The 20,929-nt window shown below is 42.7% G+C and overlaps 1 protein-coding gene across 1 annotated transcript in view; it reads right to left on the reverse strand.

Annotated features, from left to right (window-relative positions):
- arid3c (AT rich interactive domain 3C (BRIGHT-like)) overlaps positions 1-20,929 on the reverse strand; it is a 48,110-nt gene that overhangs the window by 8,700 nt on the left and 18,481 nt on the right. The window contains exons 3-4 of the mRNA XM_055161455.1: positions 9,575-9,647; positions 336-519 (exon numbers count right to left, since the gene is read on the reverse strand). Coding sequence (XP_055017430.1) covers positions 336-519; positions 9,575-9,647 — 257 coding nt within the window. The remainder of the gene's footprint in view (positions 1-335; positions 520-9,574; positions 9,648-20,929) is intronic.

The following is a 20,929-nucleotide window of genomic DNA, read 5'->3' on the forward strand; positions in this document are numbered from 1 at the left end:
CCCCAAAGACAAAGGGACGTTCAGCTCAGCCAGGTTTTAAGTAACTGTACATTCTATCTCTAGTGATGTGGCACCTGGCAGGATGTGTGGCACCCGACGTGGCACAGATATTTTGTTATTTAACTACTACTAACCTAGGCCTCCTTTTGTGCTTCTAGCTGCCATTAGGTACAGTACAAAATGCCGAAATATTTGGCAGGTGCCATGCCAGAAAAGGTTCTGTCCCTTTCTGGGGTTTTCACATTTCACATGGGTTCAGTTGTGATGACCATAGTTCCTAAAGTACAGAAGTATACACAGATTATAAAGTGTGTAAAGTGTGTGTGGGGACTCACTGTGTGCGCAGCGTGAAGGCGGCGCTGGTGATGGACGTGGGCAGGTTTAACCCTTTGGTGATCTCTCTCCAGATCTTCTTATTGATGACTTCCACTAATCCGCCTTTCTCTGTCACTAGCTTGTAGAGCATGTAGAGGTCCAGCACCTGCTTGGCCATGATGGGAATCCGATTCACGGGGGTCCCTGCACATACACACACGCACACACATACACACACACACACGCATGCACCTCAGATCAATGTTATTAACAGGCCCCGGCCGGGTCAATGCAGCAGCGCGATGCTCATTTATCTGAGCAGCGGCTGACAGCTCTCTAACAACTCAACTGGACTTTTCCTGTGGCGAGTGTGAGGGGGATTATACAGAGGCTTCATGAGTATCGAGCTCATGTCAAATCACAGAGCCACAGTGGTCAGTGTGTGAGAGAGGGGGGTCAGAGGTCAGGGGAGTGGTCAGAACAGTGGGGTCAGAAGAAGACAGGAGTCAGAGGAGAGAGGGGTCAGAGGAAGGGTCATACGGCTGGGCTCAGAGGGCTTGGCTCAGAGGACTAGGGTCAAACGTCTGAGAAGGGGTCAGAGGACTGAGGTTACATATTGCTTTTTTCCAACAGGGCACCACCTGTTGATGTCCATGGAGATGTTACTGCTTTGCACTGAATGTTCCACAGTGTGACAAATGCATCTGTCTCCATTACTGCTGCATTTATTATATTACAGGTGTGATACTCACTTACTTAGCAGTGTTGTAGAAAATTCCTAGGATTGTTACATCAGAGGCAGAGACACTGTACAGTTTTTACAGTGTACAAGTCATAGTCAGAGTTTGGTTTCTGCTGCCAGTGTCAGACATGTTTGTTATTAGCTGACATAGTTTTTTCTCCCCATGGTAATTCCCTCTGTTGTCAGTAGATGGAGCCCTACATCTTTGAGATTTGAGTAAGGGGAGAGCGCAGGCTGAAAAGTAATGTTTTGTTTTCATCAAAGCCATTATTTTCACTTCTAAAACATGAGATGTCATAGGTACTTAAGAGCTTGTACGTCTTCTTTAAAGAGGAGGTATATGCTAAATCAACTTTTTAGAATTATATTGTACCGTGTTATAATGTTGCTTCTGTCCACAGATCAGCCCACAGGCCTACATCACCCACGCTCTCACATGACAAGTCTCCATAAAAAGCACAATATAAAAATGTGCACTCCAACGTCACAACTCTGTTACGATGTGCAGGAGTTTCATTAGCAGGATGCATGCTGACTGTGTTGTGATAGTGCTCTGAACGGGGAGTGACTTAACACAGGGGGTAAGGGGACAGAAGTTTAAGAGCACCAAAAACGAAACTGAAATTAATTACACATGTGAATATGTTGTTTTGGGCAAATATACCATAGAATGTACAGAGAAGTGGACTAAACCTTTGGCTCCACAAACAAAGCTTGTGATGTTAGTAGTTATTAACCTGACTCACACCAGATTGTACGTGTATCACTCTGAATCGAGTTCTACACATTCTCCATTTGGAATGGCTCTCACTGAAAAAGGAGGAACATGCAGCAGAAGTGCACCTGATTGAGTGAACCACCCCAAAGTGACCTCCTGGTAGTTTCTTTTTACCCAATCACGGCAAACCTGTAAAAATGACGTATGATGCATGCTGGAGTGGGACTGATTATGTGTTATGTTATAAGCCACCATCACCATCAGTGGGGCTGTCATCATGTTGCCTGAAACCCCTCCCCCTGCCATAGAAGCCCTGTGATTGGACCAACCACTGCAGGGGCTACATTTAAAGCGTAGAGCTGGAGCACCTCAAGATGGATTCTCGTGAGTTTGTGAACACACAAATATTGTGAGAATCCACCAAATAATGAAAGAAAAACATCAGGATCATGTAGAGTGGGTTAATAATATCATTTTCAGACCAAAATGATGAGGCTAACTGATGCAGTTACAGAGAGAGGGGAAACAATATTCCATTGTAAGTCAATGGGAGGGTCAGAAGGAGCCAGAAGTGCCCACATGCAAACTTCCTGTGTGGGATGTGGCAGCTAATGCTTTGTCCATGTATATATATACAGTCTATGGTTACAATTAATACCCCACTGAAGTGTAATGCCTCCTCTTTAATACAACAAAACCAAATTTAGCTGTTTTATTTAATACAAAAACATCTATAATTTATAATTATGTCTAAAAGCTCCAAAAAGTGAAGTTGATGAGTTGTTCCTCTCACAGTGTGCCGGGCAGCTCAGGCCCACAGTGTTTTATGTTCTGATTAGAGAAATAAAGGCGTGCTTTGTACAGAGAGCGTAATGAGCGGCCGTAAAGCAGCAGCTCCGATGACTATCTCCTGACCTGAGATCATTAACCCCCGTTTTGCTGAGAGACTTCCATTGTGCCCATTGGATTTGCCATAAGAGCGATCGAAGCGCGCAGAAATATAGTGCAAACAAGCGCACAGGGCCACTGGGGGGGGGCAATTACACGTAGTAATTATAGAGCCCCCCCCACCACACACACACACGTATACACTCAAACACACACACACATGCACGCAGACGCGCACACACACACACACACACACACACACATGCACACACATATACAGGGAAAGGGAGATGCTCTAAAACAATGGCTGTCTCATTGTTTAACCAAAAGTACTCGGAGAGGGAGTTACTGAAAAACTTTGACAACTTCAGTGTTATTGACTGAACACAAATCTGCAGTGGTCAAACAAATGTGTGAGTGGAGAGCAGGAGCTATTTTACACCACTGGACTTATGGACACTTCTCTGTACTACTACTGTACAGTCAGGAAGTGCATCTGACTGCTCATTTCACTAAAATATAGTTAACAACAGTAATCATTTGACTGGTACAAAAAATGAAGGTTTACACTGTCAGATATACTGTATGTGCCGTGCCGTGCATGTACATTGCCCTTATACTTTGGATGGAACTTCCAGTGTTGATGGCAGCGTTGATAAATAGACCAAACTAAGTCATAGTTAAAACATCCCCAAAACCTGACGTACGCACTGGTCTTTACATGAACGATTTTACGTGAGCGACTTTACATAAGTGACTTTACATAAGTGACTTTACATGAGTGGCTTTATGTGAGTGACTTTATGTTAGTGACTTCACGTGAGTGACTTCATGAATAATTTAACGTGAGTGACTTTTCGTAAGTGATTTTCATGTGTGACTTTACGTGTCTGACTTTACGCGAGTGACTTTACATGAGTGACTTTACGTGTGTGACTTTACGTGTGTGACTTTACATGAGTGACTTTACATGCGTGACTTTATGCGAGTGACTTTACGCCAGTGACTTTACGCAAGTGACTTTACCCGAGCGACTTTACGTGAGTGACTTTACGCGTGTGACTTAACTTTACATGTGTGACTTTACACCAGTGACTTTACGCGAGTGACTACATGAATGACTTTACATGTGAACTTTACGTCACTGACTTCACTTGAGTGATATTACATGAATGACTTTATGCGAGTGACTTTACGTGAGTGACTTTACATTTGAAAGAATTTCACTGCTGTTTAGTGTCACTAATCATGAAGAATCATTACATTCAATTCAAACCACAATGGAAATGATGATAAATTATATCAGGTTAAAATCATGATTAATATTTAGTGTAGGGGTCTTCAATGTTTTTCAGGCTAGGAACCCCCAAACTGATGGACTTTTTTTAACGATTTGACTAAATGAGAGAGGAACCACAGCCCACACGGACAAGAGTTTGATATGGGCCATAGAACATTTCTGGTCATTCTGAACTGGGGAGTAAGAAAAAAGACACGACTCCCCCCTCCTTCCCTGTTCACTCACTCTTCTCTCCCGGTCACTCTGCGGGGAGAGAGGGGCCGGCTGCGTAGTGCGGCACCTGGTTAATGTGGCCCAGGGAATGAAGTCGCCTCACCCCTTTCCTGATTAGCGGTAGTACATGTGGTGCTTAAGTTCTGCTGCGCCTAAACGTGAAATCATAATGGAACTCTTCACATGTGGCCTATAAGAAACGATCAAATCCAGGCCAGCAGTTTGACAGGGAACGAGAGACGAGGGAATGAAGAGAGAGACACAGACGTCATCCCCATCCTTTAAAAATGAAGATATATTTTAAAAAAAAGGTCTAATCAACCAAAGATTTTGCGACCCCCCCTGTTGAAAACCTCTGATTTAGTCACTGGCCCAGCCCTATAGTGACAACAGCACTAAAGCCCACATAGCACTAACAATACCAGTGCTTATTCATGTCAGTCATCGCTCTTAAAATCCTTTACCCCCTGTGTGCAGTTAATACAGGTCAATATGATGGTGGTGGGGAAGGGAAGGGGCGTGCTTGTGTGTTATTGTCTCAAAGTGTGGACCTCAGCACTGCACTGTACCTCATTATGATGAACAGCCTAACGAGCCCCCACTGACAAAAGCACCTTGCTCCGTATCTCTTTGAGGGAATCGCACCGGCGCATAGATCAGGCTGCGCGTCGAAGGCCCATAAATCTCCCTGAAGAGGCCTGTCGCACGCTCAAAATGGCTGCCACGAGCGCTCCCTTATTTATGGCGAGCTGAGGGCGGGTGGGCCATTGTGTCCGAGACTGAGTGATAGTTTTATAGATGAGTGCGAACTGGTCTATCATCTCATCATCACAGCCAATCACAACACCACACACACTGGGCGCAAGTCTACTCTTAAAGTGTACAATAAAGAAGTACAAAAAGAGCGCTCTTAATTATACTGCGCCTGACCATGGACATTGTCAACGGTTTTGCTAAAGGAAATGAAAATAGGAAGGACAAAAATGGAGATGGGAATGATAACCAAACCCACTCATGTTTTTGTCAGATAATCAAACTGCTAACACATAACATTTATATTACCGTGTTACCTTCTGTTATCGTGAACATGCTATATCCACCACATATTAACATGTTTTACAAGTTTCATTTTCATTTTTGACACTCCTCTATTTGCTCCCTGCACTAAGTCACTCCGCCTTCAGAGCACTGATCAGGTGTGTCAAGTTGTGGTGTACAGTTTTGTATCACATTTTTGTATATTTATACAGTATGAATTGTGTGGAAGCATGGGTGATGCAGGCTTGTGGGTGGAGCTTTGTACAGAATCTTACAGCTAACCATAAGGAGGGTTTAAATAGGGCCCAGGAGTGATCACAAAATTACTCATACTTGCATGGATGACATGTCAGGCATGTTCATGAGGGAACACTGTTATAACAAGGTCGAAAGCTCCAAGTCAGTTTTGCATAATACCCAGCCTTTAATATGAGTTCTCTAATTTCAGCAAATTTGAGACTATTACTGCCAGAAAATGGGCATTAAAAAAAAAAAAGTATTTTTTTAGTTATAGCTGAGATATAACTATTCATTTACAATGGAAGTTGATGGGAGAAATCAGCATGGCCAAAACATTTTTGTTCAAACTGACAGTAAAACAAACAAAAATTGCAGCAAACTCAGTCTTCCCATGGATTGTTCATATGGACGAGCCAGTCACAAGGATATCAGGAATTTACATTTCAATGTTATGAAGCTACAGTATGTCCCAGTATATGTCAATACAGCAATAACAGTGATATAGATTTAAAGGCTCATGGAAAATGTTAGTGAAAAAAGAAAACAAACAAATACGTACATTTTACATAATTGTGTGTAGGTTTGAAAAGGAAAACATAAAATAAAAGACAAAATGGGCATTTTTTACTGGGAGTCTATGAAGTGCAACACAACAAACGGTCTTCATTAAGTCAATCTTCCCACTAATTATCCACACTGATAGTCACACTGGTCATAGTCAGAGGGGAAAAAAATGGCTATAATAGAATATATATATATATATATATATATATATATATATATATATACTGCAGCTGTATTTCTTCTAATCTCTTGTCCAGTACTTAAAAACAATTACTGTACTGCCTTACCATCACAGTAAACTCTGCTCTGGCCTCTGTGAAAAGTGCTCCTAAACTCATGCTCTGAATGCATCATGTGAGCGAAGAAGAACTTCAGACCAGTGCAAACTTTCCAATGAACCTGTTCTGTTTTTCAAGAAATAATAATGACACAACTTGACAACCTTTTTATCACACCATGAAACACTCATACACACAATACACACACACACACACGCACACACACAGAGAGAGAGAGAGAGAGAGATCACACATCACACTATACACACACAGTACACACTATGCACACACACACCTATGCACACACACACATCACACACACACACACACACACACACACACACACACACACACACACACACACACACACACACAGCACACACACACTGAATACCATCCATTGCCTGGAGACTGATCCTAACTTAAACCACATTCACTAGTTCTCTAACCTTAACCTAAAGCCTTTTGTCAGTTATGTAAGAGGGGAGGCATTTGTACGTTAACGTCAGAAATGATTTAGTTAGTTTTTAGTTTTTCTGGTTTTTCTTTTGAAAAATACCAGATTCTGTGCATTATTTAATGTTATGATTCCAATTTTATTTTTATTTTATATCTGTTTTTTGATACTTTTACCAACCATAGAAAAGCAGCCAACCATCTTGCCACACATAACTATTGCACTACATTTCCCAAAAAACCTTCTACAATCACAACTGAACCTGGGTCACCAGTGCCTTAACCTGCAGGTAGAGGAGGGGCAAGCACTTAGAAGTTTGAACATGAATGATTCTTACACCCCAAGATACCAGATTTTGTGCATCATTTAATGTTTTCATTCCAATTTTATTAACTTCAAATGATAAATCAGGTGCTATGTCCCAGCACTAGCTCTTAAAATGACTTGAGCTCTTTGGACAAGCACTGTTTTACTTTACTGTTTACTTTTATTTGTTTTACTTGAGTATTCTATTCATATCAAGTGTATTTAGTACTATGTTACATTCTTAAATGTCATCTGACCATCTGTGTGTGTGTGTGTGTGTGTGTGTGTGTGTGTGTGTGTGTGTGTGCTTATCCAGGTGATAGCATCAGCAGCATAGAGAGAGTGCGTCTGTCAGAGCTCCTCACATCTGACCAGGTCTGTGTATGCTAAGCCCCAAAATCAATCTTCATCGAGCAGACGCTACGCTGTCCATACACCCCACACAACACACACACACAAGCATGCACACACAAACACACACACACACACACACACATTCAAACACAATTATCTAAGATGGAAAGCATTTTATCTTTAAATTGTAATAAAATGGTTTAATGAGACGCAAGTGCTCCAGGTCAGACATAGGGCCCAGTATGTGTGGAAGTAGTTCTCAGTATTCACTTAATCGATTATCAGGTTCATTTAGGTCACAATATAGTCATAAGAGTGCAAAAATTATATTTGTGACAATTTAGAAGCAAAATGAAGTCACATATTGTGCTTGTGTGTGCTCTATAGTTATAGTTATCTGTGGATCATTATGTTATCATCTGGACATTTTTGTATTTTGTAGTATGGTGCCCAGTGGAAGCTGACGAAGCTGTAAACGTCTTCACAACAAAGTGCCGAATGCCGTGGGCCCCTTTTTTTTTTTTTTTTTTACATTTATGCTGCTGAATCCTACATGTGTCACTGATGAAGACAATCAAACTGGAGAAGGAAGTGTGTATGTCACAGTGAAGTACCGGTGGAGCTGAAAATAGAGGCTGATCGGCCAAATGGCTTCTTGAAAATAAGTGATTAAACATTACTTAAAAAAGCATGAATCACTCCAAATACACCTTCAGAGGGTCAGTGAGAAGGAAACAGCTATAATATGGTTAAAAGCTCTGATAAGTTCATTTTGCAGAATAGGTCTGCTTCAATTAAATCTAAACTTGAAAAAGTTTAATAGAATGTGCTTTTTTCTGGCTATTCGCATGAACTTATAGAAACAGTAATATATTAGGTGACGTGAATTGACGGCTCCATCCATTCTGGCTTCACAGATTTCTTCTGTGACAGTTCCCAAACAGGACAGGCTGGTTTACCTTGAAGCTCCTTATATTGATTCTTTGAGCTATTCTCAAAATCTGCTGAAAACATGTAGTGTCAGGAGAGCACCTGCTTCTGAGGAGGTCCTCTAACTTCAAACTAACTTCATAGCCTCATATGTGTAGACTGTGACAGGTGTGTGAGGAGGGCTACATCCATGTGTTTGTGCTGATCTCAGCCTGTTGTCCACCAACTGTAAAGGCAAAACATCTCATGTGGTCAGTGCAAAGTCCAGGCCCTCAGGAGAGCTGTTTAAAGATGAGTTGGATCTGTGATACTGTGATGACATGTGGTAATACAGGAAGTGCTCCATTGTGTTTTAAACTCCATACACCTTCAATAGAATCATTTGGAGGATTTCAGCCCTGGAATTGTCAATCTCTGTTGAACTAAAGGTAAAAAGTAGCTGTTAACATGAAAACTATTGCTTCATGACATCACAAGGTGGACTAGAGCATTCTGAGCTATGGAGGTGTATACAGACCAAATCTAGGTATGTTTTTGAGTAGGGGTGTACAAAAATATTGAAATATCGATACATCATTTCTTTTAATGTGATGAAACAGTATCGATATCATGAGCTGCTGTATCGATATATCGTCAAGAGTGTTTTTTTGGTGCATTTTACTTAATTATTCTGTTACAGTGCTACAGTTTTGTTAGTTGTTTAGAGGAAGGAAACTCATTTATGCGACAAATTTGACATTTTCATTGTTTTTATGAGTAAACTGTTTATGTTTCATATGAACTTTGCAGACTTTTAGACTCTTAGTGACTTAAGATTTTAGACTTTTAGTATCACAGCCATGATTTAGAGATTATTTTGCTGAACTGTATCAAATCAATTTAAAATCTATAATATTGAATTGTATTGAATTGAAAGTGCACTGTATCGAGATATGTATCGTATCATGGCCTATGTATTGAGATATGTATCGTATTGGCAACTTCTTAATGATACCCAACCCTGTTTTTGAGGAGGTTAATCAGACTGGTGTACTAGTGCAGTATCACCACTAGATGGAGATACACTGCACTCTCTATGATCGGAGTGCTGTAGAGCAGTCTAAAGAGGAGCCACTGTGCCACACCAGCACACACAGCCCGAGTGCCCTCTGCTGACATGCCCCCTACCACCGAGAGAGAGGGAGAGTGCGTGTGTGTGTGTGTGTGTGTGCGTGCGTGTGTGTGTGTGTACCTCTCTTCTGCATGAATCCAAACAGGTCGTCCAGAAACTCTTTGCGCTTCTCATCATTGTCCAACTCATACAACTGTGGACAGAGACAGAGACAGGTCAGAGACAGGGACACGAGCAGGGACAAATCAGAAAGAAAAACAAAAAGTAAGTGCAGATAAAAGAGCTCAGCATGAATTGACCTACGTGAAAGTATTGAAGTATCTGTTTACTTTAATAATAATAATAATAATAATAATAATAATAATAATAATAATAATAATAATAATAATAATAAAAAACAACAATATCACATTTGAAAATAAAACTATCATGAAATTTAGTTTCATGGTAAAATGTGATAAGAGATGATCATGATCAGACAGAGGCTGTAAACTGAGGCTGGCATGAGTTTTCCTGCCATTAGCAGTAGTAGTAGTAGTAGTAGTAGTAGTAGTAGTAGTAGTAGTAGTAGGTAATATAGTGATAGTAGTGGTATTAGTGGTAATAGTAGTAGTAGTGGTGGTAGTAGTAGTTTTAGAAGTGGTAACAGTAGTAGTAGTAGTAATAGTGACTTGTCGTGGTAATAGTATTAGTAGTTGTGGTAGCAGTAGTAGTAGAAGTAGTAATAGTAGAGGTAATAGTAGTAGTAGTAGTAGTAGTAGTAGTAGTAGTAGTAGTAGTAGTAGTAGTAGTAGTAGAGGTAGTAGTAATAGTTGTAGTAGTGGTGGTAGTAGAGGTATTAGTAGTAGTAGTAGTAATAGTAGTAGTAGTAGTAGTAGTAGTAGTAGTAGTAGTAGTAGTAGTAGTAGTAGTAGTAGAGGTAGTAGTAATAGTTGTAGTAGTGGTGGTAGTAGAGGTAATAGTAGTACTAGTAGTAATAGTAGAGGTAATAGTAGTAGTCCTGCACAGGGCTGTGGGAGACAGAGGACTGGAGTGAGGTACAGTACTAACCCAGAGGAAGTGATTAAACTCATTATAACAGCACATAGTTCAAGGACACATATTCCATTTCTTTCTGTTCTAACATTGTTTCCTCATCACAAACAGAACTGGACTTGTGTTTTGTTTCATTCACATGTTTAACAAACAGACCCTGCACATTTAGACTGAGTTCTGCTCTTAAACCGAAAACACTGTTCCACATTGTGATGTCATCTGGTTATACAGGAAGTGCTCCATGGAAATTGCCCATCTCTACTGAACTAAAAGGTAAAAGTACCACTTCATGACATCACAAGATGGAACAGAGCATTTTGAGCGTTGAAGATGTAGACAGACCCTAAGACCCTGATCAGATCTCAGAAGCTCAGCAGGGCCGGGCCTGGTTAGTACTTGAGATGGGAGACCACTGGGAAAATCAGGTGCCATGGGGGGGCGTTGTGTCCTTAGGCAAGGCACTTGACATGCATGGTGTATGAAAGTGGTGTGTGTGTGAGGAATGGTGGTTAGGATGGTCGGAGGGGTTGATGGCGCAGATGGGCAGCCTCGCTTCTGGAAGAACAGTGACTCACTTGGACAGGACACGGGCACATGGCTGCCCCCTGGACTTCAGCCATTAGCCGTGTGACCAGGGCTAAATATGACAAAACTACAACAGTTTTTCCTGAGATACAGATGACACAGAGCCACAGACCTGAGCCACAGACCTGAACACTGAGCCACAGACCTGAGCCACAGACCAGAACACTGAGCCACACACCTGAGCCACAGACCTGAACACTGAGCCACACACCTGAGCCACAGACCTGAACACTGAGCCACACACCTGAGCCACAGACCAGAACACTGAGCCACAGACCTGAGCCACAGACCTGACCACTGAGCCACAGACCTGAGCCACAGACCAGAACCCTGAGCCACACACCTGAGCCACAGACCAGAACACTGAGCCACAGACCTGAGCCACAGACCTGAACACTGAGCCACAGCCACAGACCTGAGCCACAGACCTGAACACTGAGCCCACACACCTGAGCCACAGACCTGAACACTGAGCCACACACCTGAGCCACAGACCAGAACACTGAGCCACACACCTGAGCCACAGACCAGAACACTGAGCCACAGACCTGAGCCACAGACCAGAACACTGAGCCACAGACCTGAGCCACAGACCAGAACCCTGAGCCACACACCTGAGCCACAGACCAGAACACTGAGCCACAGACCTGAGCCACAGACCAGAACCCTGAGCCACACACCTGAGCCACAGACCAGAACACTGAGCCACAGACCTGAGCCACAGACCTGAGCCACAGACCAGAACCCTGAGCCACAGACCTGAGCCACAGACCAGAACCCTGAGCCACACACCTGAGCCACAGACCAGAACACTGAGCCACAGACCTGAGCCACAGACCTGAACACTGAGCCACAGACCTGAGCCACAGACCTGAACACTGAGCCACACACCTGAGCCACAGACCTGAACACTGAGCCACACACCTGAGCCACAGACCAGAACACTGAGCCACACACCTGAGCCACAGACCAGAACACTGAGCCACAGACCTGAGCCACAGACCAGAACACTGAGCCACAGACCTGAGCCACAGACCTGAACACTGAGCCACAGACCTGAGCCACAGACCAGAACACTGAGCCACACACCTGAGCCACAGACCAGAACCCTGAGCCACACACCTGAGCCACAGACCTGAACACTGAGCCACAGACCTGAGCCACAGACCAGAACACTGAGCCACACACCTAAGCCACAGACCAGAACCCTGAGCCACACACCTGAGCCACAGACCAGAACACTGAGCCACACACCTGAGCCACAGACCAGAACACTGAGCCACACACCTGAGCCACAGACCAGAACACTGAGCCACACACCTGAGCCACAGACCAGAACCCTGAGCCACACACCTGAGCCACAGACCTGAACACTGAGCCACACACCTGAGCCACAGACCAGAACACTGAGCCACACACCTGAGCCACAGACCAGAACACTGAGCCACACACCTGAGCCACAGACCAGAACACTGAGCCACACACCTGAGCCACAGACCAGAACCTTGAGCCATAGACCTGAACATTAAGTCACAGACCTGAACACTGAGCCACAGACCTGAGCCACAGACCTGAACTCTGAGCCACAGACCTGAGCCACAGTTCTGATCAACAGACCTGAACACTGAGCCACAGACCTGAGCCACAGACCAGAACCTTGAGCCACAGACCTGAACACTAAGCCACAGACCTGAGCCACAGACCAGAACACTGAGCCACAGACCAGAACCCTGAGCCACAGACCTGAGCCACATTTTTGATCAACAGACTTGAACCCTGAGCCACAGACCTTAACACCCTGAACCTTAACCATAATACCTACAACCCGACAAACTTGGGAACACAGAGCTGATCCCCAAATATGAGATTTTAAATCTTATGATCCCCAGAGCGCAAAGACTCCAGCAGAGACCGCACACCCCAAAGAGACCGCACACCCCAAAGAGACCGACACCCCGACACCGACCCAAAGAGACCGCACACCCCAAAGAGACCGAACACCCCAAAGAGACCGCACACCCCAAAGAGACCGAACACCCCAAAGAGACCGAACACCCCAGAGAGACCGCACACCCCAAGAGAGACCGAACACCCCAGAGAGACCGAACACCCCAAAGAGACCGAACACCCCAAAGAGACCGAACACCCCAAAGAGACCGAACACCCCAAAGAGACCGAACACCCCAAAGAGACCGCACACCACAAGCTGAAAGTGGTGAGCTAGTAAAACCATAGTGAACCTTGCCTGAGCTGTTTCCTGTCTGCAGTAAAACAACTCTTTTTGAGACTCTGAAGTGTTCCAAAGACCAGAGCATCTGTCACTCATGATATGTCCTGATATAAGAGAGCAGCTCAGATTTGCACCACACACACGAGGAGAGCAGCGGATTCAAAATCACATACGAAGACCCAAATTTAGGTCACACCTCCCCGAAGTCTCAGAGAAGCAAACTGTGTCCTAAATTGGGCAAATGATTGTGTAGTGTCGGCATTTAAGTGACGTACAGACATCTAAACATTCAACTTAAATACAGCACTTTTACTTTTGTACTTTGTTACATTCCACCAATGCTGAGGAGACAAAGACCAGTGTGTCCCTGGCCTGGTGGAGATGCGTCAGATGCCCTGTCAGCTGAACACATCAAACCCACTTTTATGTTGTTCCTAAGAGCCGCAGTAAAACCATGATTCATGCAAATCAATAGCACGCCTGTCAGCTCTTTAAATATTCATCTTTCAGACTAAAGAGCACACAGCACAGGTCTGCAGACTGTCCCAGGACCAGACTGGACCAGGACCAGTCCAGGATGAGTCCAGAGTGGACCAAACTGAACCAGACCAGACTGGACTCGTTAACCTGTCCACATGCAAACATGCTGGGTGTCCATGCTCTTTGGGGATATTAAACTGTTACATTCATGTACATTGTTACACTGCCAAATATATCACATATTATGTCAAACCATTTTTATGAGCTTTTAACACCTCGCTCAGAGTGCACCTAGTCCAGCTTTGGCTCCAGGCTGGGAGATGTTTAGTTGTGGTGTGACCCTCACACACAGAGTGGAACTCTCAGAATTGTACTTTACCACATGTTCACACCAAAACTATTCATGGATTAAAGGAAGAGCCTCCCAACCGAACTCATCTGCAGACTGTGTGTGTGCTCTGAGCTCCTCACTGTTTTGAATCATACAGAAAACTCAGGACCACTGAACCAGAGCTGCCCCCTGAGCAGAGCTGCACCGTGAAGAGTGTGAGTGACGGGTAACAGTGAGCGAGTAACTGTTTCCTCATCAACTTAATCTGAGGTGTATTTTTGATTCATGCATGTTGTTTTTTGAGTAATCCTGTACTGTCCTGCACTTGAGGCTTAATTGTTCAGAAAAGTCCTGTTTTCACCTTCCCCCCATCTCTGTCCACTTCTCTACTAAGGTTAAAAGGTTCCGACTGTGTCACACATGTACTTCTGTAGTCATTTTTCAACAGTGAAAGCACCAAAAATCTGTTGCTCACTTTACTGAAATGTCTCTGTGAAGAGGTGGGGCTTATCTGGTTTGGACAGGAAGTCACTGGACCTATTTTTATTGTGAAACCATTTCAGATCAATAATTACAATGATCAAAATGTAAAATAATGATCTATGTGTGCTATAATTTACAGTTTACTCAATAACCAGGAAAAGCATAAGTCTGAGGTAAACATGCTCTAATCAAATGTAGTTTTTACTGATAACTGTAATACTCAGAAAGCAGCATGAGCCTCACATGAGTCTCTCATTTGTGTTTCAGTTTCAATGGTGAAATCCAGTTGGTTTAAACCTAAAGTGCGTCTCTCTGATCTGAATGGTCTCTCCCTAAACCTCAGCACCTGCACCAGTCCTGAGTCAGTGCTAGTGCAGCCTCTGCAGCTCAGAGAGGGAATTCTGGACGTTCTTGTCCGTTTACTGAAAATGAGACAAACCTGGACGTCTCTTTCTACAGGTTAAAGCTCTGAGGACAGTCTCAGGTGTGTCTGTAGGAACTTTTTGAAAAGTGTAAGAGGGCAGGATACACACTTCCTTCAAGTAAAAGTAAAAGTATAATATCTGAACACTATACTTCGAAAAGTAAAGTTGCAATAAATAGTTACCTAAGTAACTGTAACAAAGTAAATGTAATAGAGTAAATATAAGAGAGTACTATGCACATCCCATGAGCAGTGTGTGGGGAGGGGGACCCTCAGGGGTGTCCTTATTGGCGTCTCCATTATGTCTCTGTCCTGTCCATCTCAGCGGAGTCAAAGAGCCTTTTACCGGGGCCCGCACTCACCTCCCCCCCTCCCCCTCCTCTGCCCCTCTGCCCCTCCACCCCCTTCTCATATCGACGCAGCCTGACCTTTCTGTACATGTATGGACTGGCTCTGGTTCCACAGGAGGGAGGGGCAGGTGGCACTCAGGAGCCCCCCCGCTGGCCCCTCACTCCGGGGGGAGGGGGGGCAGGAGCAGCCCGGAGCGGCAAAAATGTTAAGTGCACAAACGCGGTGGATAAGAATGCAGCTGGATCAATGGAGGAGCGAGCGCAGCGCGGAGCAGCCTAATCACCGCGTACACACACAACACGCTAACATATGGAACATCGATTCACGCGCGCACGCTAACAATGCTCCGCCGCTGCTAATGAAAGGCGGGCTGTCATTCCTGTTTGATTGACACTTCATCATAAGATTACCATGACATCATGCACAGACCTACTGCCAGTGTTTAAGGTGACACAAGGCACTGTCTCTGTCTTTTGGAAGGTTTGACTCTCTGAATACAAGCTCTTACCTGGAAACAACCCACTCTTTTTTACTCTCAATGCTGGTTTATTGGGCTGTTGGAGGAAGTGTATGCAGCCTGTGCTCTTACAGGTTCAGATGACCCTGTGTCACCAGAGCTGTAACCTGCAGATAGAGGACACATCCAAGTTTGTCTCATTTTCAGTATATGGACAGACCAGGACTCATGTGAAAGCTCAGAACCTCCAGAACTCACTTACTGAACTGCAGAGGCTGCACTAGCACTGATTCAAATCATGCAAAATCTAATTTTGTTGAGTTTTTTACCATGTTATATCTCTCATCAAAAACACACCTGAAGAGGTTTTAGATGTCATCAATTTAGGTTTCAGTAATCTAGTGATCTATTCTGGGTTTTTTTCAAACCATCCAAACCATCTGTACAAAGCTCTGCCCACAAGCCCATGCCACCTATACTCCCACAAGACTATTTTGTGTAAATATACAAAAACAAACCTGATGTGATGTGCCGGAGTTTCATTGGTGGGAGGCATGCTGATTGTGCTGTGATAGTGCTCTGAAGGGGGAGTGACTTAGCATGGGGAGCAAAGGGGAGTGGGGACTTAAAGTGGCAAAAATTATAGTGAAACTTCTAAAACACGTTAATACGTTGTTTTGGGGTGAATATAGTATTTTCAAAACAATAAAAGGTAACATGATCTAAATCTGTGATGTGTGAGCTGTTTTTAAGTTCACGAGGGGCCCGAGAGATTGAGGGGCCCCTACATTCTCCAAACAACAGGCATGTCACAACACTCTAGTGGGACATGTCCAGAGAGGGGGTAGGGGTGGGCGGGGCCTATGGAGGGAGGGGCCATGTGGGGTCAGGTGAGTTCAGGTGAGGGACAAGTTCATCAGGTTCAAGTAAACTCCTCACTCATAATCACACAAACACACCCCTCACACACACACGGACACACACACACACACGGACACACACACGCACATACACACTGACTTTAAGCACCAGCTAGGCCGCAGACAGGTGTACTTAAAGTCTCTGTACCTGATTTTTACCGTCTTAAAAAGTGACAAACAGAGCTAGTTCATTTTAAAAGGTTTGCTGTGGTCCCTAATTATCAGAGGTGGATAGTACTCAGTTACAATTACATGAGTAACTTTTTAAAGAAACTGTACTTCTCAGAGTACTTTTTTGCAGCACACTTCTTACTCTTTAAAATATACATTATTATATCAAGCGACAGTAGCTCAATTGGTCTCTCAGTCTCTCGACATAAACATCATTGGTTGAGAGTCAGATCCACTGACCCACAGGTTGGTGGTGCAATTCCAGCTCCCACAGATAAATGCTGACATTGTGTAATCGGGCAAGACACTAAACCCACCTCTCCTCTAGTGTCTGCATACACTGGTGTGTGCTTTGAGCCTTGAAGGTGGAAAAACGTTTTATAAAAATGTGACCATTTACCATTGTTACAATGCAGGTCATATTTTGTACAGTACTCTTACTCGAGTAAAGCTGTGGTTTCTTTGAGAAAAGTCAAATCAGATGTTACGTCATTATGGTTTGAAAATACTAATTGCCGAACAATGTACAAAAAAAAAAGAAAAGTTTTATAAGTTCCCCTCCCTTTGCTCTCCACGTTAAGTTACTCCTCCTTCAGAGCACTCACACAACACACTCATTGTGCCTCAAACCAATGAAACTCCTGCACATCACATCAGGTTTGTCAAGTTGCTGTGTATTTTGGATCATGTTTTTGTAAGATGGAGATTTGTTGTGTGGGAGCATGAGTGACACAGGCTTATGGACTGGGCACTGGGCACAATCTTACTGCTAACCATAAAGCAGGGTTTGAATAGGGCCCAGGAGAGATCGCTAAATTACTCAAAGATGCATGGATGACATGTTAAACCTCTTCAGGTGTGTTCAGTGAGGGAATATTATAACATGGTAGAAAGCTCAGAAAAGTAGATTTTGCATAATACCCTCTCTTTAAGTACAATATTGTAGTGCCTCACCTTATAGACAAAGGGGCCCCTACAATCACCACACCATTTGGTGATTGTAGGGGCCCCTTTGGCCCCTGGTGGTGATATGACTCATGTGACGTCATAACATTCTGTAAAAAATCTCTCTGCTAGTAAAGCTGATGTGAACAAGAGCAGCCTGAGTGTGTTAGCCACACCAAGAGTCAACACTATGGTTGGTGTTATTATGCTGTAAGCAGTTTCTACACAATTGTGTTTGCAAACTATTTAAATGTTTTGATAAATTTCAATGATTAGTTTTATTTGATCTTGTAATATATATTTTTTAATATTTTTAAGGAGCATTGAGTTACCTTGCCTGTATGAGTATAAATATACTAGTAAAAGCCTTGCCTTGGCTTATTGCTGACACAGGGACATAGTAAACTGGGAGGGCATCTGACACACAGGGATGATGATGATGATGATGATGATGATGAACTTGTGTGTTGTGGTTGTTTCATTCACGCTGTTAAACGTTTAATGCTGTGTAATATGATTAGAGCTGTTTTTTATTTCCTCTTTTGGCTCTGGTGTGATCTTTGTGTTAGAATCCTGTGTTTGATGTGACACACACAACACGAGTGTGAAACGGCCGCTCTCTCTGTGTGTGTGTGTGTGTGCGTGTGTGTGTGTGTGTGTGTGTGCATGTGTGTGTGTGTGTGAGAATACTACAATATGACTACAGAAATAAAGCAGTCTTATGGAGGACTGATTATTGGTGATACACAGTTAAAGGAGAGTTACACTGGATTTAACAAAGCAAAAAGAAAAGAGCCTCCTGATGACGGCAGAAGGCAACTGACTATACCAGGACAAATACTGTAAATACTGCAAATACTGCATATACTACATATACTGAATATACTGCAAATACTGCAAATACTGAATATACTGCAAATACTGAATATGCTGCAGATACTGAATATACTGCAAATACTGAATATACAGCAAATACTGAATATACAGCAAATACAGCAAATATTGTAAATACTGAATATACTGCAAATACTGCAAATACTGAATATACTGCAAATACTGAATATACTGAATATGCTGCAAATACTGAATATACTGCAAATACTGAATATAAAGCAAATACAACAAATACTGAATATACTGCAAATACTGAATATACAGCAAATACAGCAAATACTGCAAATATTGTAAATACTGAATATACTGCAAATACTGCAAATACTGAATATACTGCATGTACTGCAAATAGTGAATATACTAAAAATACTGTAAATACTGAATATACTACAAATACTGTAAATACTGAATATACTGCAAATACTGCAAATAGTGAATATACTTAAAATACTGTAAATACTGAATATACTTCAAATACTGTAAATACTGACTATACTGAATATACTGCAAATACTGAATATACTACAAATACTGTAAATACTATAAATACTGAATATACTGCAAATACTGTAAATACTGAATATGCCCCAAATACTACAAATACTGCAAATATTGAATATACTGCAAATAAATACTCCAAACCCTGAATATATAAAGTATAATCCTGCCTTGTTGATAACTCTGTTATCTGTCTTTCACTGGCCAAACAGCCTAAAACTTGAAAAAACACAAACTGTGCTACTTAACCCAGAGACATTATGCACTCTACTCCATTATTTTAAAGGACAGTGGAGCAACGATATCATCTACAGTGCATCAAGAAATAACTTCCTCCACAACTGGACTAACAGGTCTGGGCTTTTTAGTGCTTTTAGCGGGGAGGTAAACTCTGGGCCACTATCTCCAAACATGGATTATCCATCCATCTCAGGATGGTCATGATGTACATGAAAACACTGCACATGTGGTCAAGGTAGATTGGTAATGATCTATGTCAAAAAAAACAACAACAGAGGAGTAAAGAGTTTTGCTCAAACTCTATCACCAGAAATGTCTTTCAGTGTTATTGTGGTATACAGGCCACCAAATGTTAAAGAGATATTTTATGAGAAACTAACTAAAAAATTATTAAAAACTTAACTAAAAACTAGGAGCAAATTACTTTTTAGAGAATGTTCAACAGGCAAACGGGAATCCCCAAAAGTTGTGGAGAACTACTGATAAACTGATGGGCAAGGAACAGTGTGAACAGGGAAAGATCAATCAAATCAATCAATCAAACAAGACAGTTTAGAGGTAGCAAATTGTTTTAATGGCTATTTTATGCCTGGAGTCATGCCTGGAACTGCAAAAGCAGTTTGATCTCACTGTGATCCCAAATTTTGTGTTGTCCAAATCTCAAGGGCCTGGCTTGTGTTAATGAGGCAAATGTTCAGAGAGTTATTTAATCTCTATCTAAGGCAAAAAGGTAACTGAGAACTTAATAATGTCATGCTAAAACAATATAAAAATCACTTTACTTATCTATTACCTTCATTATCAATCAATCGTTTAAAGACAGTACGTTCCCTGCCGCCTTTAAAACAGATACAGTGATCTCAATCCATAAAAGTGAGGACAACAAATAGAGGTCAACAACTACAGGCCAATAAGTATTTTCCCTGCTGCCTCTAAAGTCAGTGAAAAGCAGAACAAGTCGGGCGACATCTGAATAGTGAAAATCTACTCCACCTGATGCAATTCGGGTTTAGGACTATTGAAAAGATTAAAACTGAATTGGATAGAGGGCGAGTGGTTGCAGCAGTATTCCTGGATCTTAAAAAAGCATTGGATACTGTGAATCATGCAATATTGTTATCAAAACTTACAAAATTTAATCTATCTGGAAATGTATTAATATGGATGCAGTCAGATCGATCACAGGGTTTCTGTATTAACGACAGACTCTCGTCCTTACACTCACGACTGCAGTCCCACCCACCCAGAGAACATCATTGTCAAATCTGCTAATGACACGACGGTGGTGGGGCTGGTAACAGAGGGGAATGAAGAGCCCTACAGAGATGAGGTCCTGAAACTCTGAGTGAGTGATGTGCAACTAACAACTTGGCACTGAACATCACCAAGACTAAGGAAATCATCCTGGACTTTCAGAGGAACAGAGCCCCC

This window comes from Boleophthalmus pectinirostris, unplaced genomic scaffold (genome assembly GCF_026225935.1).
Source record: "Boleophthalmus pectinirostris isolate CB_2022bp ecotype Guang Dong unplaced genomic scaffold, ASM2622593v1 HiC_scaffold_4, whole genome shotgun sequence".
NCBI classification, from domain to species: domain Eukaryota; kingdom Metazoa; phylum Chordata; class Actinopteri; order Gobiiformes; family Gobiidae; genus Boleophthalmus; species Boleophthalmus pectinirostris.